The sequence below is a fragment of the Pyxicephalus adspersus genome, chromosome Z (genome assembly GCF_032062135.1).
Source record: "Pyxicephalus adspersus chromosome Z, UCB_Pads_2.0, whole genome shotgun sequence".
In the NCBI taxonomy this organism is placed as follows: domain Eukaryota; kingdom Metazoa; phylum Chordata; class Amphibia; order Anura; family Pyxicephalidae; genus Pyxicephalus; species Pyxicephalus adspersus.
In genome coordinates, this window is record NC_092871.1 from 9140734 (window position 1) to 9166460 (window position 25727).

General features: G+C 40.3%; 1 protein-coding gene across 1 annotated transcript; it reads left to right on the forward strand.

Annotated features, from left to right (window-relative positions):
* Window positions 1-1362: 1362 nt before the first annotated feature.
* Window positions 1363-25527, forward strand: LOC140343022 (major histocompatibility complex class I-related gene protein-like). Its single transcript, XM_072429465.1, has 7 exons — window positions 1363-1510; window positions 12506-12766; window positions 14148-14426; window positions 17025-17303; window positions 19094-19192; window positions 20878-20965; window positions 22313-25527. Exons 1-6 carry the CDS (start codon window positions 1438-1440, stop codon window positions 20940-20942), a joined length of 1056 nt encoding a protein of 351 aa, XP_072285566.1. The 5' UTR covers window positions 1363-1437; the 3' UTR covers window positions 20943-20965; window positions 22313-25527.
* Window positions 25528-25727: the final 200 nt, after the last annotated feature.

The window sequence follows — 25727 nt, forward strand, 5'->3', positions numbered from 1 at the left end:
GTCTGTCACATGAATTGCATTTCTCTGGAAGTATCCATTGCAGAGATTTTGGGATACAAAGAGGGTTAGCAGCCCCCTATACGTGACAGGACTCATTGTATGATGTAGTTTCTGCTCTTTGGTACAGGAATGGTGAGTGGGGAGCAATATATGACCGGCCAGCACTGTATGATAGATTTAGTTTTGTATCTTTCATTAATAAAATCAGCATCAAACTGTGAGTGCAGAAATTCTTGATTTGTCATTTCTTTTATTTGATGCATGTACGTTACAGTAACTACAAACATTTCAATTTAATTTAATTTTAAAATAAAACTATTTTGGTTTTAAACATACATCTTTATTATTTGTTAGCATTGTGGCCCACAAGTTTTATCTCAATGTCAGCAGCAGGTTGGGCAAAGGTTGGGCACGACTGAATTAAGGCTAGGTACACACGTGCAATAATTATCATTTGAAAACAAACAATTCACGATTATTCCTGATTACTTTGAACAATTGTATTGTGCATGATTCTGTACATGCTGTAATGATACGATCATTTAAATATAATCCACCAATAATGTTCAGACTAGATACGATTGTTTAAACTGCGGGGGGGGGGGGCACAGTTCTATGGCCACTAGGCCATTTATGGGGTGGGCGGGAGCACATTAGGCTATGACGCGCCCTAATGGCTCCGCCCGCCACCAGGGAACGCCACGTGAAGTGAAATCTCTCTCCTCCGCATGCATTAAGGAGGAGAGGGATCTACCTTCCGGGAGCCTTCCCTATTCACCGCGGCGGAGGAATATCAACGCTGGTCGCTGTAAATAGAGGAGCAACAGCAAGGAGGTGGCTCCGGTAGTTCCTAACGCCCCCCTGACCGATCCGGTCGGCAACTCGCGGATCCGTAGCATTAGGCCGATCGGCCAGGGGGGCGTTAGGCTGGAACGAACTACCGGCTAGGCCGTATTTGGCCTAAAGGCCGACCCCTGGTTTAAACGATGCGAGAAGTTACATGTACAAGATAAAGTATATCACAGAACAATCGATGATCACTGAACGACCGTACACACAACAGATTACGAAAAATCGACACACAAACAGATCCGGCACGGTCGTTTGTTTGCAGCAAGAATCCTTGCTCGTCGGCGCCGTTGGCCAGTTGCTGCACACTTTTTTTGGTAACAATTACCAGAAACAATCTTTTGTGGATCAACAATTACTGCGCATGTGTACGCCACCTAAAGGATTCACACTTCAGGAATTTATTGAGGGATATTACTTTCACTTTCACTTCTCATCTATCGCTAAAGGCACTCTGCCTGGCAACTGCTGATGATCAGTTTTACTATTTTTCTATTGGATAGAGAGAAATTATGCCCTATCCGGCTCACAGGTTTTCTTGTGTACAGATCGTTCGTTATGGAGTCGCATACATTGATCTGTGTGTAAATGGCTCTTCCCTCTGTGATCCCCCGGACCCTGCCGATGCTGCTACTCCTGGGGGTGTCAGGGGTGTATTGTGGTGAGTATATATGGAGTTTATATAAGACTGCTTTCATTTCCTGATACATTGTATATATGATATATAAGGGTGTTACCTAAGTCTCCTTATTTACTAAGTGTTGCTGATGATAATTAGACTTTTATTCCCTATAATTATAATTTTGTTATTGGTGCTAAAAATCCCATTTGTGGTCTGTTTTGCTGGAACCTTTGCTAAGTACAGCCACTTCCTGTTTCCTTTTATCTTTATATATAATGTGATAAAAGCGGAGCCCCCCAAACCTCTTTCCCGCCTCTTTTCACCAACTGTCACATTCACGTTAAGATATTTTAGGGAACTTCCTGTTCGCTCCCCCCGGGGACACTGCAAATAAATGACCATTTGTGGACTGAAGATCGGTTTAATGCAGAACTATAGTGTAAAAGAAAGAGGCGTGAGGCTCAGAATTAGATCAAATGTATTATGTATTGACAAAATTCAATTTCTTATCTAATTATATCGTGCATTCAATAATCCATCTGCTGTGTATCCCTGTACCCGGTATACTTGGATGTACCCCAGTTTTGTGAAGTATAACATAACGGGATATACCGCAAATCATTTATTGAATGCACGAAACAATCATGTAATCAATGAAACTGATTTTTGAGCTTCAAGCCTCTTTCTTTCACTCCTATTTTTTAATAAACGGAATAAAGAAGTTTGCCGTAATATCTAATATGTACAAAATAATATTTGTAAACAAGGCGGAATATTTGTAAACATTATTGCAGAAGTGACAGGGTCCCCTGCGAAATGAACCTCCCGTCTCTTGTAATGTTTTATTTACAGTGTGGTTCTGCTTTAAATCCCCTATTGTGGTTGAAATTGGTTGTTGTAATTTAATGTATGAATTTCAGGAAGACACACACTAGGGGATTGAAAATTTAGCAAACAGGTGTTGCTGTACTTTCCTATGAAAGAGAAATCAAATATACAGAGGGCCAAAAACTTAGACAAAGTTGCGGGCCAACCTTGATATATATGGAAAAAGTTGAGTACGTTTTTCTTGCTTATTAGATATGAAATCTTTTCATGTGGAAACAGGTTTTCATGTGAAAAGAGGTTTTGCTTAACATTCAATCTGGAACAAGCCTATAATAGAGAAAGAGGCATAAGGTTTTTTTTTAATATTTTAATATTTTTTTTTATATTATTTAAGAAAAATTTACTTGCGTCTATAAAACAGTCCAATGCGGGGCCACGCATAGGCAGAGAGCCCGCTGGTCTATGGACGCGAGTAATTTCGGGAATTGTAGTAGCAGCGCTATTTCAATGCAGTGGCAGGCTAGCTGAAGTTCATATTTAGGATTCCTTTGGGGGCCAAAAAAAAGGATGCTGGGGGCCAGATTTAGCCTGCGGGCCAGAGTTTGACACCCCCTGCACTAGATTGTCCTCCCCACTCCATAAAACAGAAAGCTGTGTGTACAGTAAAGATTGTTTCCAGCCACATCATTCTGACTTGTGTACGTGGAGATCTTATCTTTGAGAACAGTTTTTCTCTTCATTTTCCCTCTCCATAAATTTAAAAAATGGTTTGTGATTTTTTCAGCATTTTTAGCACCAATTCAGTACATTTTCATGTTTTTGTTTCAGTGTTTACTCTGTTTTGGTTTGGAAATGCCCATTTGTTTATGGATAAAACACCAAAAAGATGCACAGGTAGACAGTTGTGTTAAATGTCTGAAATATTTGCAGGGGTGTGCTTGTACCACCACAGTGCATTATTGTCTGCTACTCCAAATCCAATCAAAGATCAAAAGAATTACTACGGATTTTATTTGTGATCTGGTTTTATTGGTGTGTTAGGTGGAAAGCTCTGTTGCCTGTGACTACTACTCATAGGAGATTTGGAGTGACATTTGGTGAGGTCATTGCTGTGCTGATCATTGTTCTCCTTGCTGGAGACTCTGATATGAGGAAGCAAAGCCCTGCCTCTATCATGAGAATGAGTTTGGCAGATCTACTATTTCCCCAAAACTAACCCCCTTACTCAATAAACACACCATAATCTTTGGTTAAATTGCCCTTTTATTACTTACAAATATTAAAGAACTCTTAAATATCAAACATACCACCAGAAATATTAAACAAACAACAAATAACACTAAATTACCAATGAATTTACCATTCCAGCTTACTACTTAAATAAAGCTGAAGTAAACTAAAAACCAACCCAAAACAATAAAAACACACTTACCTTAAATCCCGCAGATCAGTCTATCCGTCGAGCGGTTTCCTCCATCGGGTCCCGCGTCATCCCGGTATCTATCTGTCACCAGGTGCCGCCATCTTCTCCTCCCTTCTTCTGCATTCTTCTCCCTACGACACTTGACCTTGCACTGTGCAGGCGTGAGATCGGCAATGTTTTCCCTACTGATGGAAGGGCTTCTTCTGTGGATGCCCAAGTTGCTCCCCGGATGTGTGACCTAGGTATCCCGGGTGGCTTTGCGCTCTCATTTATTCTTGATTACCTAGGCAATCGAGAATTAAGGGGAGCGGTGCTGCACTATTTGTTGCACTTAAAAATCGCTAACAAACTAAATTTTTACTTTAAAAAGAGTTATCTAAAATAAAAAGAGTTGTCTACTATTTTATGTAAACTGAAAATTCTGAGTTCAGGTACGCTTTAAATCTGCTCAGGTTGACGGTCTTCGAGGGCACCATTACCACTGGTAGTCTGCTCCAGCCTGATAGTATTAATCCCAGCCCCCAATTCTTCCAACTCCGGAACGATAACCCCTTTAAACACAGACTATCACCATATGTGTATATTCCATCCACCACTCTTACCAATTCTGAGACTTCACACCAAATATTTGCTCCCTTGTTCACCTGTTCCAGGTCTGAATGGCTTCCTCCACACAGAGACACAGTGCAGAGGGATGGTAGGTCAGTGTTGGGGAGGAACAGCTGCAGGGTGGCCGCAGGCAATTCTGGCATCTAGTCCTTTGTCCTCTGCTGTCAGAGTCCAATTGTTCTTGGACTGGAACTAAAGTGGAACTAAACACAAATTAGAAAAAATTGCAGGCAGGCAATCGGTTACTGTAGAAGGCAACCCTACCACTTGTTGGACCTCCATCTTCCCCTGATCCGCTTCAGGTTTCTGTTTTGATTGGCCGGGCTGGAATGATATTAACACACAAATTGCTCATTGCTTATTGAACCTCTGGTTGAGAAACACTAGTATAAACTGTAGATCTGGGGTCCCCGACCTCTGATGGATCACGGCCGTCTGACGGGTGGGCTGCGGCTCTGGCTGGGTCAGGAAAAAGACCTCATTTGGGGCACCAGGCACAGACCATGTCTCTTGTACAGACCGCAGGCTCAGAGCGCTGTGCAATCAGGAGTCCGTGCTTTTGGTGGTTCGCGAAATAAAAAAGTTTGGGAACCACTGCTGTAAATGTTTTCACACCTGTAGCTATGGCAAGTACATGAGGGATTCACATTGTTCTCGGTGCCAATGAGCCCTTATAATTTCCCTTTCAAAGCACACTAAATGTAAGATAAAAAACAACCACATAAAATTCATTGGTTTTACTGAACTGAAAAGGACATGTGTTAATAGGCTCCACAGCATGTCAACAATGAATGTGCATTATTGCATGAGCGTTACAATAGATACTATGGGGTAATCCCTGCAAATGTACCGTATTTTTCGGACTATAAGACGCTCCGGCCTATAAGACGCACCCAATTTTAAAGGAGAAAAACCTAGAAAAAAAAGATTCTGAACAAAATACTAAAAAATCACTCTGTGTCAATGTATCGCCTTCTAATCACTCTGTGTCAATGTATCCCCTTCTAATCACTCTGACACAGAGTGATCAGAAGGGGATACATTGACACAGAGTGATTAGAAGGGGATACATTGACACAATGTATCCCCTTCTGATCACCCTGTGCCAAAAAATCATACTCACCCGATACCGCGATCCCGCGATGCTGTGGGCTTCTTCTTCTCCTGGCTCTCCTCCTGGCTGCAGCGCGTGTCTCCTCCTCCTCTGAGCGAGGAGAAGCCGACACGCATGCCCCCGCGATCCCATAAGCAGGCTGGATCAGCCTGCTTATGGGATCGCGGGGGTATGCATGCCGGCTTCTCCTCGCTCAGAGGAGGAGGAGACACGTGCTGCAGCCGGGAGGAGAGCGAGGATAAGAAGCACGCAGCATCGCGGGATCGCGGTATCGGATGAGTATGATTTTTTTAAATTATATTTAACATGTATTCGGTGTATAAGACGCACCCACTTTTCCCCCCCAGTTTTGGGGAAGAAAAAGTGCGTCTTATAGTCCGAAAAATACGGTATTTCCTGGAATGGAAATACATTTGCAGGGATTACCCCATAGTGTCTGTTAAGCCATTAAGCAGAAGTGGAGATGGGGCAACTGATGTTTAATACACAATTTGAGAACACAGATTATAACAGGTGAGCTGAAGGTTCTAAAGTATTCAGGAGAAGTCCGTAAATATTCCATGAACACTAGAACAATGAGGATGTCAGGGTGGTCCCTAAACAGACGGGGAGATCTTAGATTTTAGTCAATCAAATAATGACACTTTTCACCAGCACAGTAACAGTTAGTAGGAGCAGTTCATGAATTGTTGTCTTTGTGCTTTCTGTTGGCCCTACCTATTGGCAGGGTGCCTAGAAAAAAAAGAAAGGAACTAAATATCTTTGGGACCTACATCATTTTGTAGAATTATAAAAGTATGATGGTGGGCAATATGTGTCGGAGTAAAGGGTGTAATTACTTGTAGGAAAGTATGACAGAAAGCATTGTGTGTAGGAGAGGAGTGCAAAGGTTATGACTGTAGTCTATGTGCAGGGGAAGAGTATGGAACGTATGATGGAGACTTTAAGAGATTAACAGATCCGAGGCTACATCGAACAACATCAGCCAGTTTGTCATCAAGTAGACTAAATGTCTTTTGATAACATACAATAACTGAATGGCAAATGTAGGCCTATATATGTCTGTTAGGTATAGAAGTGGAAAGGTAATGTATTAGTGCTGATTGGAGAAACATTGTAGATGTAAAAGTATTGTGTTACAGCAACCTCCCTGCAGTTATTTGAAACGCAAAAACAATAGAGGGAGAAGCTGAGCAGACAAGGTGTACTAGTTTAAATCAGGGCCAATGTGTGTAGACTTTGTAGGCTTTGTCGATGATAATAGTTAAAACAGGTAATCCACTGACACACAAAAACCTTGGGCAAATATTATTTCTTCTATTATTAGCAGCTAAAATGAAAGTAGATTCCAGGACGGCGGTGGAGGTGGTGAAAACATGTCAGCAGTGCCAGGGTTTTGCAGGTGGACGCAGAATATTGTAACAGGAAAATAAATGTATTGGCAGAATTGTTGGTCAAGGAAGCTTTATAGGAGGAAACCGAAACTGTGTGAGGGGGGTAGCTTTGCCTTTGTTGCCAGTAAATATTTAGAAAATTATATAGTGGATCCAATATTACTGTTGGGCTTAGTGTGAAATCTCTTCGGGAAGAACATGTACTGTGTTCAATATACAATTCATTTGATGGGAGTGTGGGCTGCCCAGTTAAGAGACTCTGAGAGGGAAACTGTGTGTTCTGAATTTGGGATACAGAGGAAAGCCCAGTGTGTGCTTGGTGATGGGATCCCACCTAAAGAAAAGACCAATGGGCTTGAAATAATAAACCTCTCCAATGCTGAAGGGGATAGGTTTCATGCATTTCTTAAAAGTCATTTGCTAATTGTTAGTAAGTGTTTTCAGTCCTATACCACATCCATTCCATCCTTGTAGAGCATTCATAAATCAGGCCCTATGTGTGTTCTGGAACCGGCGTAAATATCTAATCTGCTTTTGCTAGACCTCAAGAAAGCCCAGAGACCCATATTAGCCTTTTCTGAGTAAACCACAAGGCCCAGATCTTCCTAGCTTGGGGTAGTTGAATTTCATATTTTGTGTTATTTATTAAGCTGCTGGCTGGCAGTTTATTGCACCCTAACCTGCAGAATTATAAACTTAGCCATAATGGGAGCATTGCTGACTTGTCCAGGGAGCATGCTAAACTACGTGAACACCCTCCCAGTCCTCCTACACCTTGATATCATTAATGGCCAGACTGGTCACTCTTCTGAGTATTGGGTGTAGAAAAACTATGTCATACTATCAAAGAAGCTCTTACACCAAAGATCTTCATTGCTAAGGCCCAGCAACTCTGAATGACAACTAAACTTTGTAATAAGAAACCTGGACCAAAGCACATCAACCATTACCTAGTGAATAAAGTGAAGTATATCATTCCTGTAACTGTGGTTGGCAAAGTTATTGGTTTGCATATATGTCTATGCATGTAGTGGAGCACAATTTGTGTGGGTGACAAGGTTAGGACATCACCAAACACTGCCCGTGTCTACTCATTCTTATATTTAGAAAGTTCCTCACCAGGAAAATATTTGTGCAACCAGAGGCTGAGAGGGGAATTTTTGGACAAGTTACAGTTATCTGCATCTCCACATTAATTTTAAGCCCAGTGTGTTTTTTCTGTACTTTCTATGACTCCTTATGACTAACTGACCTGTGAACGCCTCTCATGCAGGCCATAATGTGAGTAATAAACATTGTTATGATATCTAAATTCCCAGCACTAAACAAGCTTCTTGTAAATGTGACTTTGAATACTTTCACTTTGTCACCGGATAAATCTGTCTGTGTCCGGTCTTTTCTTAGTTGATCCAATTCAAAGCAGTAAGTGGTGTTTCAAAGAGTTTAGGATTCTGCACCCATAACTTACTAAGGTATTTTAAACCTTCATCTTGCAGCCTCCTCTGGATCTCTACAAGGAGAGCCTTCATGTTTGTAGTTTTAGCAAGAAGACTGGGAACAGATCAGTTTTTGTGTTTTCATAGGATAGAACAGTCTTTCCCTACCAGTGTGTTAGTGTGTCATGAATGCAAAGGTATTGTGTTGTAGCATCTGACCTCCTTTTGTCACTGTACCCTTTTTGGGTTAGTGGTGTGCTGGCTTACCCCCTTTTCCATGGTAAGACTGATGGCCAATGCTGCCTGTACCTCTTTCTCTTGTGCCCCTCTTCCCCGGCCAGATAACAAAGAGCATTCTCAATGCTTAGATGTAGGTTGGAAGAGTGGCAAGTGGGAGTTGATATGGGAACAGTTCGGTAATGGCGGAATGGTGTGTCCTGTCAACCTGTGTGTCACTGGGGGTCTGCGATCTGTATGTTAGTGAGGGGTTTGGGACTCAGGAAATATCAATAAGGTTTGTTAAGTATGGCTAGGTATACACGTTTACATTTTCATCATTGGAGATGACCTTTTACGATTGTTTCCAGTAACAGATGCATGAACGAGCACTGTACATACAGCGTTGTTCTGTTCTATGGAGGTGGAAGAACGAGCAAGGGGCAGCCTGCTGTGTTCTTCTTCTTCACTTATATTGTGGTCTTTCATTGTCTTTTGTTTATGGCTCTACGAGGACCGATCCATGAATGACGTAGGGCGACCTCCGTACACCTATCAGATTGTCACCTGAGATGTGCCTGACCTTTTGTATCACCTGAAAAAAATCTGATGTGTGTAGACTGCCTAAGTCTTCTGTTACCAAGTTCTATTACTAAGGCTAGGTACACGTCAGATGATTATTGGCCGATCCTCGCCTCAGGGCTCGTCTCAGATGAGAATCTGATGTGAAGTGGCCGTCATTTATGGATCCGTCGAACTACTGCAATGGAAGTGAAGGGAGGAGAGTGAAGCAGGGTGCCTTTTATTCATTCTCCCCCCTCTCCATAGAACAGAACGGCACTCGTTTATTCATCTTTCAGTCTTTTGTTGTTTCTAACAACTAAAGTCTAAAGTGTGTACATAGCCTAAGGTCCTTTACTGAGGGTTTTGTGACTGAGGGGTGTTTGACCAAGAGTCTGTCACATAGGGGTCTGACCTTCAGGTTGGTCACTGAAGGGTCTTTTACTGAGTAGTCTATCTCTAATAGGTCTCCCATTAACAAATAAATACATTTACTAAAGTTTACAAAAATAGAGACAAGCATCTGCTGTGTGTTTTGTGTGACCAAGTTGTACAAAGCCACTTTACAAAGCATTGGTGAGACCTCATCTGGAATATGCAGTCCAATTTTGGGCACCAGGACATTGTGGAATTGGAGAGAATCCAGAGAAGGGCAACTAAACCAATAAAAGGAATGGAGGAGCTCAGCTATGAGGAGAGATAAGCTGAATTGAATCTATTCTCCCTTGAGAAGAGACGTTTAAGGGGGGATATGATCACCCTGTATAAATATATAAATGGTCCATATAGAGAACTCTCTTCCCAATTATTCACTTTGGGATCATTACAAAGGACTAGGGGGCGCTCTTTGCCTCTGGAGGAAAAAAAGTTTAATCTCCGGATAAGGAAGGGATTCTTCTCTGTAAGGTCTGTGAAAATGTGGAATCGGCCCCCAGAGAAAGTAGTTTCAGCAACTACTATAGATTGCTTAAAGAAAAAGTTGGATGGTTTACCAAAAGCACAGAATATAACTGGGGATTAAAGTTTTATAAAAATGACTCCAGAGACTGTTGATCCAGGAAACATCTGATTGCTTCATGGGACCAGGAAGTTTTTTCCCCTGTTGGAGTAAATTGAACCAGGTTTCTGAGGGTTTTTGGCTTTCCTCTTGATCAACTATGTCTATAGGGTTTTATCTGGGATATGCAGGTTTGTAGTATGTTTTTTTCACTAGTGTTTGAACTTGATGGACTTTTTTCAATCTGACTAACTATGTAACTGTGATTTTAGAATTGAAAGACTAAAATTTGACAGCTTAAAAAGCCATGGCATTTTCGTAAACTTCTCTAGTTGGGTCCTAATATAACAATTGTAATATTTTGATTCTAAAATAAAAAGTGTAGGAACTCCTACCATATTGTATTTTTTTCTTGGCATTGGTGAGAGTTGAGCCACTTGTAATTTAAGAATCAGACCAGGTGATCATCTTGGGTTCGATTTTCGATTGGCCGATAGCAGTCAGAAGTGACACTGCCCATGACAATTACAAGACAATAGAAATGTGATCGACATTTACCTCAAAAAACCTGTAGGATTTCCAACCTTGGTTACAGGGAGATATCACCCAAACCCGTACTGGGAGCCTGATGCGTCTTTTTTACTTTCTTTGCCACAAACTTTCGTTTTTAAAGCTAGATGGGGGTTGGCAGGGAAGTGGAATTTTCAAGTGCATATAAGGTCCATTTTAAAGTATATAAAAGCGAAAAGTGAAACATTTTAATTTAGTTGTGTTCAAACTGACTGGGGAAAGGATAGACTATCCACCATATTTTTAAGGATATGTTCCTATTAGGGGGACCCACACTGTTATATGTTCTGGTGACCACTGAAACCAAGACAGACTGAAGGAAAAATCTAAAATGGTTTATTTGTCATGAGAGCAAGAGAATTAGGAAAAGATGGAGTAAACAAGTGACTTCGAGATGGAGGAAGGGATGTAATAATGGACGAGATTTGTTGCTTGGTTGTAAACTGACCTAGAATTGCCCAATTACACCCACTCGCTCCTTCTATCTACACACATGTGGATTGTCAGGGATCCAATGTGGACCTGAGCTGTCACCCACTTTGCACATTTACACCAGCAGAATATTGGTATTCCCATTACCTCCTGAACCCCTCTTCTTGGTGCCTAAACCTAATTTTCCCAGCCCAGTGCGTAGCCAAAACCACCTCCTATTTAATATCCAACCTTAAACACCCCTACCTCCTGTCTAACATTAACAAACCTTGTCCTCCCCTCCAGGTACTTATCCTTAACCCCCTATCAAGTGTTTAACTCAAGAATCTGACCCTTAACCGTAAAAGCATTTAGGGAGGAGGGTAGGGCAGCTCTTCTTCCCCCTTACTCTTTGGTCTCTTCTCTTAGTAGTTGTGCATGGGGAGTAGCACTCCTCTCCCTCCTTCCGTCCAACAGCTGCTGCACCTTCTTCTTCCTCCTTCTCTTACACCTATACAATAACAATAGCAAGCGGTTTGTTAGACGGAAATCAAGAGCACAGCCAAGTGTTAGATCCATCCATGATGGGGAGGAAGAATGAGAGCACGCAGCATGCGTGACAATGAATTTGTGGTGTAAAATATCTGTGCAAAGTGCTGTAGAGGGAAGCCCTATAGAGGAAGTCTTTTTATAGTCCTGTTTTTTTAAATATGTTTTTAAAATACCACACAATGGATGTATTTGTTAATGTTTATTTTGTCATTTTTACTGATTATTGAATGTTAGCTTTGTTAGTAGCAACAACCACATTTTTGTGCTATAGGTGCATGCTCAAGTCATTATTTTTTCAGAGTAAAGGTACCTGTAATATTACATATTATATTAAAATTAGTTTATATTTACGTGTCCCAAAACCTTGTGGGGTAAGTGTTGAATTGGGGTATAAGTACCACCCAAACATTTTACATGTTTTAGGGCTCCAGGAGATTGTATTGTATTGTCTGGCTTTTCAGTTGATTTATGGAAAGCCAAATTGTTGGTGTCCTGTACCCTGACCAGAGGAAGATTGGGAAGGTTTCCCTGATCGATCAAATTCATGTCTGTGTTTTTACCTGTGGACGTAAAGCACAGGTGTGCCATTCAATCGGCAGCATTATACTACTAGCAGCTCAGTGTGATCCCCAAGCTGGTAGGGAACAGAGTTCTGCAGGACAAACACTGCATGGTATGTAGGTTTTGCTATGTTATGTATGAAAAGTGACTGTATTTATGTTTTGCTCCAGTCAGTCGGGGACTTGAGTGAGCCAGTTAGTTGCTTATCCGAGCCACCATTTTGCCGTTTTTGTTGTTGCTGCTAATATTTCTGCAATAAACAGGCTGGAGCCGGCATTACATTTTATCTGGAAGCCTACTGTCTCATGGTTGGATCATTCTGACACCCCTTTCTCTCCTGTCAGTTTTTGTCTGCCTTTCAGACAGTCACTCCATGCGGTATTATATCACTGGAGTCTCCTCTCCGGGGTCCGGGCTGCCTTTGTACTCTGTAGTCGGATATGTAGATGACCAAGAGGTAACAAATTATAACAGTGACACTCAGCGCTATCTTCCCAAAACTGAATGGATGAAGAATTTAGGACCTGAATACTGGGAGGAGGAAACAATAAAAGACCGGCACGCAGAACCTATTTTCAAGCATAACGTTAAGACAGCTATGAATCGATTCAACCACTCTGAAGGTGAGACGATTTCTACACACATTTGTATTTATTTATTTTACAAATATTCCATTGACCGATTAAAAATTATCAATGACACATTTAACCAAACAAAAATTACATCAAAGGTGACAGGCACTAATCTTTTAAACATTCCTGGTGACCAAAATTTGGTTCCTACTCCTATGGTGACAAGTATATTGCTACCCACTCCCTGAAAAATTGATTTACAAGTTCTGATTTTATAAAATAGTATTTTTTTTAAAAATGTTGATGAACTGGTTTATCCAGTTCACCATTGCTTGTAGGTAATTTAAGATTTGCAAAAAAACCCACAAATGATTAAAGAGTTTTACTGTTCTGCTAATGACTAATGGCTACCATTCTAGCAATGTCAAAGAATATGACGTACAATGTCCAGTCAGCATTGACAGATCATAAAAAATAATATATATAATATATATACATATAATAATATATATACAGAAATATACTCACAAATAATGAGTCAGGTTTGACATATTCAATGAGTTTTTCACATCTCAACACAGGTTATTAAAGGAAGCATAACAGAATCTGTACAAATTTCATATTATCAGTATGTTTAGGTTTTTTTTTAATTCATTGGGACAAAGCAAGGTCTAAGGAACTGGAGCAGAGTAATAAATGACAAGATGAATATGATCAAGAAGTCCCAAATGACATTACTGGCCGTATTTGCATCAATTACAAAATGGAGTCTAAAATTATCTGATAATGAAACTACCAAAGCTGGAGAGACACTGCAGAACATTCCCGGATATTGCTTTGCCCTAAAATGTAAATGGTAATCAAATGTTAAAAACAAAACAAAGAAACAGAACAATAAAATAAATTGCACCTCAGTGCATGTTTTCCATGTTTTATCCTTTCTTATAACTGTAAATACTGGGGATCTGTACAGGACATCGAGGGACTCGATTAGGGAAACTTCCAGAGGGATCGATGAATCTGCATAAGTAAAGGTGAGCAAGTTTTTTTTTAAGTATACTTCGACGTTAAAGTTTAAGTTATGTTAAGAATACAGCTTAAAATGGGGTGTCAGGTTTGGTGCATTAAGTGCATCATGCTGGAAGGTACCGCTGACCTCTCCAACCATTTTGATGAATAATGGTCTTGCAATTACCTTGAGAGGTAAGGAGCCATTAATAATGATTCAAATTTCCAGCAAATCCAATAAACTTGGATTGAATGTAATCTGGGTAGGCTATCAAGATTATCTCTAAATAAAAGGATGAATTTGTGCAATGTGTGTGCACTTTTGTTAGCACACATGTATAGTACTTATATATATACTGCCTATATCATCACCCTTTATATTAGCACATTGCATCCATGTAACATCTTCCTGTGTTGTCTGCAGGCCTCCATACTCTCCAGAGAATGTACGGCTGTGAGCTGAGAGATGACGGCAGCATTGTGGGGTATCAGCAATATGGATATGATGGGAGAGACTTCATGTATCTGGACACACAGAGATGGATCTTTATACCGACCATGAATGAGGCTCAGATCTCCGCACAGAGATGGAACAGCCCGGACATCAGGCTAGCAGAGAATGACAAGTATTACCTGCAAAATGAATGTATCACTTTTTTAAAGAAATTCGTTGAGTATGGAAGAGAATATCTAGAGAAAAGAGGTGACTACATGCCACACTATATACATTCCATATCTTGTATGTAATAACTATACGCTACAGTGTTTAAGCACACTTTCTATGCACAATTTCACAATATACTGTGTACATACTGGTTATGATTTACTACACTACATGAATTTAGACAAGTCACATACACTTTTAAGGATGAATCTTTAGGCTCTTTTAGGTAAATTTGATTGCTTATTAAATGTGTTTATTAAGTATCTATGCTGCATTCCCAATTAACTGTAAGGAAGAAAAAAAACAGCAACATTTAAACCATCTGTACCCAAATTCTACAGATAGGATCAATTACTACATTAATTAAAGGGTGGATATCACTTTTATTTAAAGTAAAAAATGTTTGTTTTGGTTTTTTTTTCATAAATACTTTTTTTTTTTAAAACAAGAAGGGGAAGCCCCTCCTCCTCTGTCTTTATGGCCGTGGCAGTAAAGACTGAATGGGAAACCAAGAGCCTCCTGGGATACCTACGTGACAGATTTTTCCCACAATGTTAAAATAAATGTGCCGATCTCACGCATGCGGGGTGCAATCGTCATTTTATTTTTACATTTACAGGAGGAAACATCACCCAATTTTCCGGCTGTGCGGTGCTGGATCGGGTGATGTGAGCAGAAGGCAGCGCTCACAGGTTCCCCCGTGTCAGGAAGAAGAAAGATTTTAGGCCTGATTCTAGTTTTTTGCAGTCCACATTGCTGGTGTTGACAGCAGGCATACCTTCCAAGAAATCATACCATTCCATAACATCTATTAAAGAGTAGGTAAACTCAAAAATGCTCAAAAAAAAAATACACTTACCTTCAATCCCGCAGAGCAGTCAATCAGTCTGGAGGTTTCCTCTATTGGATCCCGCGTTGTCCCAGTATCCGTCTTCGGGCCAGCGCTCCAGGCGCTGCCATCTTCTCTTCCTCTGGGTTCCTTTTCCTAGGTCACCCGATGCAGGCGAGAAATTGGGCTGCATTTTCCGATCTCACTGCACTCCCAGATAGGAGGGTTAATTTGGAAAGTAAGGAATCCACTAGAGCAGCGGTCGCCAACCGGTTGTCCGCAAGAAAATTTTCGGGGTTCGCCGTTCTGGTCGGTGCACCCCCGAGTGGGGTTAGGAGAAGGACCCTGCCGGGGGGGGGGATGCACCAGCCAGGGCTGCAGACCACGTACCCCGAGCAGTTCCTAGGCTCGGGAAAGTGGGCGGGCTGTGTCCCTGCACACAACCTGCCCACTCTGCATTGCAGGCTCAGGTCGGCGGTGGGAGAGTGGACAGGGTTAGTGACCGCTTTAGAGCCCCCTTTACTCATGAACTCATTCCTGCTTGATGTATTTGTTTCCACCTCCAAAGTTTCTTCCTCTGCTTTGGTGAATGATTAAGGTAAAGTCTTTGGAGAATTTAGGAAATCTACCCCCCCCCCCCAAAAAAAAAATCAGTGAATACCCAGTTCTCAACCCAAGGCTCACTACAATGTTTACACATTGTGGGTCCCCTTATACACCTTTTAGACAACTATGGCCTGAGGCCAGTTGCCTGCAGTATTTCAAATTAAAAAATGAAAATAAAACTACAATAGCCATCTTGTCACTGATACTGTCCTCTGAAGTCTCACTACTTTACAATCCAGCATCAGTTCACTATACCTGTTCACTATAGCTTGGGCAGTCAGAGACCCACCAGATCTTGCAGGAGAATTCAAAAAAGGTGTGACAGACTAATACATGGTGATCTTTACAGCATTTAGGACCCCATCTACATCCAAGGAGGAAAAGCACTTGAGATATTTTATTACTGCACTAAATATTTATAAATAAGTGCCCCAAGTACTTTTGAGAGGAATAGCGGTAGAAAACTATGTGTGAATCCAACCCATATTCTTGATTGATTGGGCCAAACCATTGATTTGTTTTAAAAAAAGATATTTGCAGTTATATTTCTGATCAATATTTGGGTGGAATACTGATTAAAAAATGATTTTAAAAAATCTAATTCTTGCAAGCTTTTTTCGCTGCCTGATATATGTTAATAACATAAATTATATTAATATTATGGTTATTATTAATAAACAGGATTTATATAGCACCAACATATTACACAGCGCTGTACAATAAATAGGGGATGCAAATGACAGACAGATACAGACAGTGACACAGGAGGAGGAGAGGACTCTGCCCCGAAGAGCTTACAATCTATTGTAATAAATTGTATCACACATAAGAAGGGGGGATATGGAATGGTGAGTAGTGAGGGTTTTAGGAAACAGAAGAAGATGGGTTGGCAAGTTTTAAAAGATGGGTATTTCGTGCTCTTTTAAAGAAGCAGAAGATAGGAGCAAGCCGAATAGGAAGACGAAGACCATTCCAGAGAGTCTGCGCAGCTCTATAAAAGTTTTGGGTCCGTGTGTGTGACGAGATTATGAGTTAGGATGTTATTAGTATGTTATGATATTTATAAATGTATGTATAATGCAAACATATCCTATTTGTTAGCAAAAAATTGATTTACAATGACATCTCCTGAAAAAAAAGTATACATCACCATTGTGCACAGCTCAACAAGCATATTTCTTCTCTAATTTTTCCTCTCTCAGTGCGTCCCGAGATGAAGGCATGGAAGCGTCCTGAGTCAGTGCATACAACAAGACTTAATTGCCTGGTGTACGGCTTTCACCCCCGAGCTGTGGATGTGAAGTGGATGAGGAATGGGGTAGACCATATTCCTTCAGATGAAATGAGTCCAATTCTCCCCCATCCTGATGGCACCTATCAGATCAGAGTCAGTGTGGAAGTGCCAAAAGGAGAAGAAGACACTTTCTCCTGTTATGTGGAGCACAGCAGTCTGGGGGAGGAGCCGGTCCGTGTGAATTCGGGTGAGTAGAACAGCAAAAAAAAAAAACAATTTTAAATGAATAATAAATATGCCTTGAGTGCATCTCTTCAATACATTCATATATCTTCTTATTAAGTCTCAAGTACAGAAATCTCCAATGAGTTCCTAACTTCTTGTATTGTATCTGTATTATAAATTTTCTGTACTCGAAAATCAGAAACTCTTTGCTTAGTTAAAATAATTATGGTACCATTAGGCTGGGTAAAATATTAAACATATAATTACAATAGGATTGAATACTAAATAAATAGGTGCCCTTTACATAGCAAAGTAAATGATCTAATTAAAGGGATAATTCACTTAGTTTAGTAAGTGAAATGCAGCTCTGTTGACTTCAGCCATCCAGTTATGGAGAAAGAATAAAATAATTTTGCCCCACCTTCAATACGCTTATCCCTTACAAGGTGATAATTCACCCTAGTAGGTGAATAGTCTAAATTTCTTTTCATAAATTACCCCCAGTAATCAAGCTTTAGCATATTCATCAGTGAAGGCAGATGAAGAAATTTGGAGCCCTCCAACCACCCTGGCCCAACTTCCCTCCACCATGGCTTTGGGGGTTGCCTTTAACTGCTGAGGCGGCTTCCAGTTTCTCTCACCTGTCAAGTGTTCCTCTCTGCACCTCTGTTGACGTCAGTGGCGGAAGGCTGCTCTGTTCAAATCCTTTTTTCCTGCCCCCTCTTCTGTACTTTTAAAACAAGAGCATTCAAGAGCAATGGATGTGGGGAAAAGAAGATGCAAGGACTTCCGTTGCTGATTCCAACAGAGATGAGGAGCAGTGCATAACCCAGGTAGTTAGGATGTTCACCAACCCATTTACCAATATTTACCCACTCCTCCTCTCTACCGTCTCCACTCCCCACCATTCCATTTCCCATGTCCACTTCCTACCAAATCAAGACAAAACACAAATTTTATGGAAATTTTATACAACTTTTTGTTCCCAGCAGCAAGCCCATCAGCTCAAGAATGAGCCCATAACTTACAGACCCTCCTTTAATGCCACCTTGGCACAAATTACTAGAAACCTTTGGGAGATTCACACTTCAGATGCCCTCCGAAGACCCCAACTGGCACCCCAAGCGATCCCCCATATGTACATCCACAATTTATTTTAGGGCAGGCTGAAGTGAAATTCACTCCATTTGCTTCCTAAATTGCCCATACTTCTTCCTCCTTTTAACATCTAACCTCTCCATCCCTTTTCCAAACTTCCAACCTATCTCTGACCTAACTTCAACCTATCCTAACTTCAACCTGCTCTCATAACTTTCCGCCTCATGCTTTCCCTAGCCCAGGGGTGTCAAACTCAAATACACAGAGGGTTAAAATTCAAAACTTAGACAAAGTCGCAGGCCAACCTTGAAAACTATTGAAAAAATTGAGGAAGTTTTTCCTTCTCATTAGATATAAAATCTTTTCATATGGAAACAGAGGTTTTGCTTAACAATAAATATGGAACAAGCCCAAAATAGAGAAAAAGGCATAAGAATTTTTTTTAAATTTTATTTAGGAAATAATTAGTGTTCCTAAACACTTGACAATAGTAGTGTTCCTAAACACTTGACAGTCAACACCAAAACTCCCCCTGAACATTCCTCACTTACCCAGGCTGTGGCATCAAATTGTTATGCCGATGATTATGCCCAAGTATAACATACTTATTAGTATTTACTGTTAGATTTCTACTTTTATAAAGTATATTGACCTGAACATGAAATGGGTAACATTTTCATTATTCCCAACCTCTGATGTGTTTTTATCTTTCAGATCCTGACAATTGTCCCTCTATTACTGTGATTGCTTCCATTGTCTGTGCTTTTGTCATCCTCGTTTCCACTGTTGGTGTTGGACTCTTTTATCATAAAAGTAAGTAATAGATTTTGAAAATTTAAATTTTTCTTGAATGTTCCTTTCTGTCTCAGTATAAATGATTAGTCTGTACAAAGACTTGTATGCTTAATTTGTTATTAGCACAATGCACCTAGGTTGGGGAAAACAACATCACCACCCAAAAATAATCGGGGCAGCACTATTCAATGATATGTGGGAACTACAAAGCAAACAAATCCTATGTACAGAAAAAGGAGGTAATACTTATTATACTTAGGCTGTTATATGATTGCCTCTGTAAATAATTATTGTAAGGCTGGACTCTGACAGTGGGATCTGTATGGGAAGCTGTGAAGAGGGATGAAGCCAGGGATTCTCAAAACATTGAAGTTGACCTTCAGCCTTCCCTTTTAGTTTAGTCCCTCAGTTGTTTAGTCTCTGCTGTACTTTAGTTGTTTATTCTAATTTCAATGTACACTGAGGTCTTCTCACATTGTGCATTGGAAGCTGCAGCAAATCAGATGAACTATTTCCTGGATGTTGGGTGTCTACCATATATTCCTTTCTTCCTCGGTCTAACTGTCTCTATCCTTGCCCCTTCCATTTACTAGATTTCCGTTCCTACAATCATGTAGGTTCAGCATTATTTTTAGGCATGACCACAGTCTTCTAGAGAGTAGTGGTGGGAAATCAGCGTCTGAGTCTTCCAAGAGTGAGAAGATGAACTTTACAAACATTTGACTTATTTTCTAATCTTACTAACCATGTAATTAATTATCAATGTGTTTAAAATAAGTATGCAGTATTTAGGAGCAGTTGTAGCAGCCAGAAGCTTTGTAAGTTTCCTTTGAGATCTACACATCACCACATCATATCCCAAGACACCTGGATCTTCTCTGCCGCAGTTTATGGTCACTTACTGCGCTCCTTCTTACTGTCACACTTACCTCTTCCTCACTGAAACGCAGATGTCTCTCTTGGGCGCATGCAGGCAGTTCTGACTCTGAGCGTGCCTATACTAGCAAGCTTTATCAGCTTCACCGGCCAATCAAAAAATAGCCTCTTAACCATCCCTGGCTAATTAGCTAGCTCAGACACAGCACTCAGTGTTTGTGCAATGTGTCTCCGCTGGGACCGAGCCCCTAGTTCTGTTGAGCTAGTTCCTGTATACCTGTTGCTTGATTCATGGTATCCTCTGTCCAGCTTCTGTGTGAAGCCATTGTTGTCCAGTTTGTTTTTTTTCTTGCTCATTCCTTTGTGCTGTTCCACAGTCCCTCTCTGTCTGTGGTTATCCCTGTGTCACCTGTGCCTTCTGTCACTTCGGTTGTCTGCAGTGGCCCCTGTATAACTGGCGTCTATTTCCTGGATCCCTGGTATTTGACCCCTGGCTTGTCATCTGACCTCTCTTGCTTGCTGCCTGCCCTGACCCCGGCCTTCCTGTACGATTCATCTTCCTAGTGATTTGGTACTGTGTATCTTCCTGCCCGCCCTGGTGTGCCCTAGGACCACAACCTGTCAGTAACCAGCAGGACAACATCCTCACCCCTACAGACTCTGGAGAAGACCTGGTTAGTGCTCAGACTCTGTGCCTTGGCCCTTCTCGGGGCTCACAATGCTTTTGTGCAAGGATATTCTGAAGTTTGATTCTCATTATGTGATAGTTTGGCGGTATGTTGTGTGCAGTGTTTTCCATGAACTAATCATGAACTTATTTCTTCCAGAATTAAGACTTGGCTACAAGAGTACCAAGCATCCCATCTTCATTCAATCTTCCTTCATTTCCTGAGCAGCATGAAGAATATGTATTAGGTAATAAGTCCTGCATGAGTCCTTACAATATTCTATACTATTATCTTTTTTAATGGGAGAATTTAACTACCCTGACATTGACTGGTGTAATGGCACTACAGGTAGAGCAAATAAGAGGACATGTATACATTTGAAGATCATTTTATGGTACAGTTTATAGAAGCCCCAACTAGAAATTATACTCTGCTGGACCTAGTTTTTTTCTAACAATGCAGAACTTGTAAAAAAAAAACATATAAAAGAGAATCTGGGTAGCAGTGACCATGATATGATTTCATTTATTGTAAGCTGTAAACAGAAAGCAAAAAATAGGAAAGGTGCAAACATTCAGGAGAGCAAATTTTCTATTATTAAGGGTGTCCCCCCCCTTACTGGGAGACAATGTTGTCCTCAAACAACACAGAACAGAACATTTTCAATTTTGCTTTATCAAAAGCTAGCAAAATACTTTCTTGTATTAAAAGAGGAATAGACTGAAGAGATGGAGACGTAATCCTGCCCCTGTACAAAGCATTGGTCAGACCACATCTGGAATATGCAGTCCAGTTTTGGGCACCGGTTCACATAAAGGACATTGTGTGATTAGAGAGAGTGCAGAGAATGGCAACTAAACTAATAAAAGAAATGGAGGAGCTCAGCTATGAGGAGAGATTAGCTGAACTGAAGACGTTTAAGGAGGGATATGATCACCCTGTATAAATGTATAAACGGTTCATATAGAAAACTCTCTTCCCAATTATTCACTTTGGCATTATTACAAAGGACAAGGGGGCTCCCCATGCGTCTGGAAGAAAAGAAGTTTAATCTTCGGATAAGGAAGGGATTCTGTACTGTAAGGTCTGTGAAAATGTGGAATCGGCTCCCTCAGGAAGTATTTACATCAACTACTATAGATTGCTTTAAGAAAACTCTGGATGATTTCAAGAAACACAGAATATAACTGGGGATTAAAACTTTTAAGAAAACATTACAGTTTTGCCTTTGTGAACCAACTATAGGGTTTTATATCTGGGATTTGTATACTTCCCTAGTGGTTGAACATGATGGACGTATGTCTTTTTTCAACCTGCCTTACTATGTAAATATGTGACTTTCTAGCCTGCATTATACCAGAGCAGATAACAGGGCCATTCTCTAATAATCGCTCCTTGCACAGTTTGGACAAGCATAAGTGTGGTGTCAGTTGTGAAAACCAAAGTAAAAGCTAAAGTTTTACCTCTGAATTGTATTGTATGGCCCATGGTAGCTAGGGAAAGGATTAGAATATACTCAGCTCTAAACATTGTATAATCTTTCTTCCTTAGAATGTTCATATTGTTACAGTAGCTGCACAATTTCTTTTTACAGTGTTAGATGCCGACCCCGAGAGTGCACAATGATGGATTATGTGTGGATATCGCAGCAGAAAAAGGAGACACAACTTTGGACCTTTAGATTGCATTTGTATTGCCCCTGTCAAATAAACAGATGTCCCAATTGCCTAAACACAGCACAGCATCTCATGTTGCATCCCATGCCCAAGGTATAGTTGGCACATTGGCTATTAGTTACTACCAAGACACAGGCAGCATCAGGAACAGATTTGTCACTTCAAATAGACTGAGCTTTTAAAAACATCACCTGTGCCTTCTGCAATAAAAGACCTGTCTGGTCGCAATATTTAAATGTTTAGCTTTAAGCCAAGTCAGAAGAAGGTCAACTACTGTGGCAGCACAGTGGCTCAGTGGTTAGCACTCTGGCCTTTGCAGTGCCCCATTCTTTATTTTACTTTTTTCACATGGAATGGATAATGGAATGGAATTCCATGGAATTTGACATGTTCTCTACCTTTACATAGCTAAGGTAAACAGTAGTGCAATGGAGTCCGGAACCCTCTACACCCAATATATATAGTCAGGTGAAAAAAAAAGTACACCCTTTTTAGTTCTGGGGTTTGCATATCAGAACATATTATGAACATATTGAACAATTGTTCTCTTACCTATAGAGGAGCAGGAATATATCTTGTATCCAATTTGAAAGCTAATGTAAAAGTAGCATGGAGAGGAAACTTAACCACCTGTCCATTAGAAGATAAATATAAATCAAATGTCCAAATGGTCAGTACTCAATCCTAGTACTCAAGTAGTCAAAATTTAGTAATGGAAAAGCATAAAATGATTTTAACCCCCCTAGCGTTCTAATTCTGTCAGTTTTTTGATGCAAAACGTGATCCTATTTTTTTGCATCGAAATTTTTGTTTGTATTGTGGGCCTGTAATTCTTAGGATTAACTTCCGGGTATGATAATTATATTTATTTATTATATTATAATCATAAATTATAATATAATACATAATTATAAATAATAATTTTAAAAAATAATGAAATAATAGACAACAATGTAATCCTAAAACAAAACATACAATTAAAAATGTACTTTTATTTTTGTTTCATGTTGTGTGGTGTTTTTGTACTGTAAAAACCATTTAAAAGCAGATTACATTGTAATCTGCTTTTACATTTCCCTCCCAGACACACCCCCCAATATATCACCACTCGCATCACCCGGAAGATGACTCATCCTCCCGCGTGATGCGAGTGGGGATGTCCAGCCTGCCTCACACAGACGCTGGAGCTGCTGCTGCTCTGCATCTCCAGGACTTCTGCATTGTGCTTCACATCTCACTGCTGATGCAGGCAGCGGCGTGGCCGGGACCCAGGTGGTATTTAAAAGCTTTTAAATTTCCCACCCGGCCACGGCCCCGACGCACCGGCGACCCGGCATCACAGTGGGACCATCAGATCGCCACTGGAGCGAGGAGCAAAGGTAAGGGGGGCTCTTAAAGTTACCCTGAGTGTGACTAGGGATTACCGCTTTTTGCATGTAAAAGCCACCCCGAGTCACACTCGCAAATACCGCTAGGGGGGTTAATAAATTTTTACCCCCTGCTTCCAAAAAATATTGAACATTTTGTTTTTGGTTCTTGGGCTTTTTTTTGGCTGGTTTGTCCATAATCTTATGGTCAAGAAATGTGCACTATGGTGTGCATGACAAATTAAAACAATAGTTCTGTCAGTGATTCCTTTGATTTTTTCTGGTTTGGGGAAGCATTTTATTCTCAATGTAATCAGTATTACAGCATCAATAGAGTGTATGTGTGTTGGGGGGGGGTTAAAGCGCACCTAAATTTAACATTTTTACTTTTCATAGAAGGGTAAACAACCCTTGCAAAAAAATAAAAAAAACATTTTACGTGCAACTCCCACCCTATCACATTTAGGATAATGGAAGCTCAGAGCCTCTTGGGATACCTGCTTCATGCATCCCATCATGCACAGTCTCTGGCTGCTCCTTCTGTGCATGACTTGATCTCAGGCACAGAAGGGAAAAGAGATGCCAATCTAACAGATGTGCAGCTGCCTTTTTTTTTCCCTTGACAACAGCTACGTCACCCGATTTCACACCTGCGCAGTGTGAGATCGGGTGACGAAGCAAGAAGACTGGAAGAGAAGGCAGGAGATGGTGCGCACAGAGGCGGAGGGAATGTTTTTAATTTACTTCTGCTTTAAGTTTTAATTTAGCCAGGCAATCTCTATGAATATTTGGAAGTGGGATTCCATTTTTGAAGAGTTATAGTCATAATCATATCTGTGGAATTAAAGCTTAATATAGATATAGAATGGTGGTGGGGAATGAAATATAGATTCAAAGTCCTGATACAGTGTTAGCTAAGCCCCTTTCAAACTTGTGGTTGCAAACTGCAGCTCCCAGCTACCCCTAACTACAATATTGTAGGTGAGTGCAGATGAGCTGCAGCACAATCCATCACAACATCAGCTAAGTAGACAAAAAGGTTTACAAATGCCTCCACCACTTTTTAAACATGTAAAGTGTTGAGAATATCATCACTGTCTAATGTTACCAACACAGAATATCAAACTATACAATTTATTTCTGTGGCAAAATTTGGTACCAGTGTCATTACCAATAGGTAAGATGGATCACGTAAACATATTAGTGAACACCTAGCATAAAGAAGGGGCTAAGGGAACCCTTGGGGTCTATTTATAAACATTTTCATCCAACATTTACTGAATTTTTACCCCACATGAACACTTTTTTTTACACTAGATTATATTAGAAATTGTGTAAATTTTGGGCGAGAATCTAAGAAAAGAACCCTTATACTGATTCTTGGTAGTATAAACAGTTCTATGAAAAAGGGGACTTCCATCTTGGGATCTTAAAAAAATTAGATGAGTTTTTATAATGTTAGGCACTTGCTATGTTTCTCTATTATTATATTAATATTATTGTGAAATTAATTGTTTTTATGTTAACCAAAAATATACTTTAACAGCACTTGCAGTTGATATAGTGCCATCATAAATACCACCATAAATATAAATGCTTTGATTATAGTCACGAGTCAATTATCTACTTAACTATGTCATTATTTCATATGTTTTTTTTAACTATGCATGCTTTATGGACAGTTCCTGGTAGCTTTGCTTTTAGAACTTGATTACATAAAATGTGTATTCTTAAAAATCCAAATAAAACCTTTAAATGCAATACAACCCATGGATTTCTTCATGAATGAAAATTACGGTCCAGTTTCATGTGCACACACTGTAATACTTGTGTTTTGTGTCACACCAAATGGGTTGATTTTCAACATGGTTTTTAAAGGTTTGTTTTGTCTTTGTTATTCTGCATTGGTAAATAAGGGCAAATTGCCGGCGGCATAGTCTACAATCAATGCCATCTAGGGTTGGCA

Coding starts and splice junctions, on each gene's coding strand:
- LOC140343022 (XM_072429465.1), top strand. CDS start 1,438: ATGGCTCTTCCCTCTGTGATCCCCCGGACCCTGCCGATGCTGCTACTC. Junction 1,511..12,505: donor GGTGTCAGGGGTGTATTGTG/GTGAGTATATAT, acceptor TCTGCCTTTCAG/ACAGTCACTCCATGCGGTAT. Junction 14,427..17,024: donor AGAATATCTAGAGAAAAGAG/GTGACTACATGC, acceptor TTCCTCTCTCAG/TGCGTCCCGAGATGAAGGCA.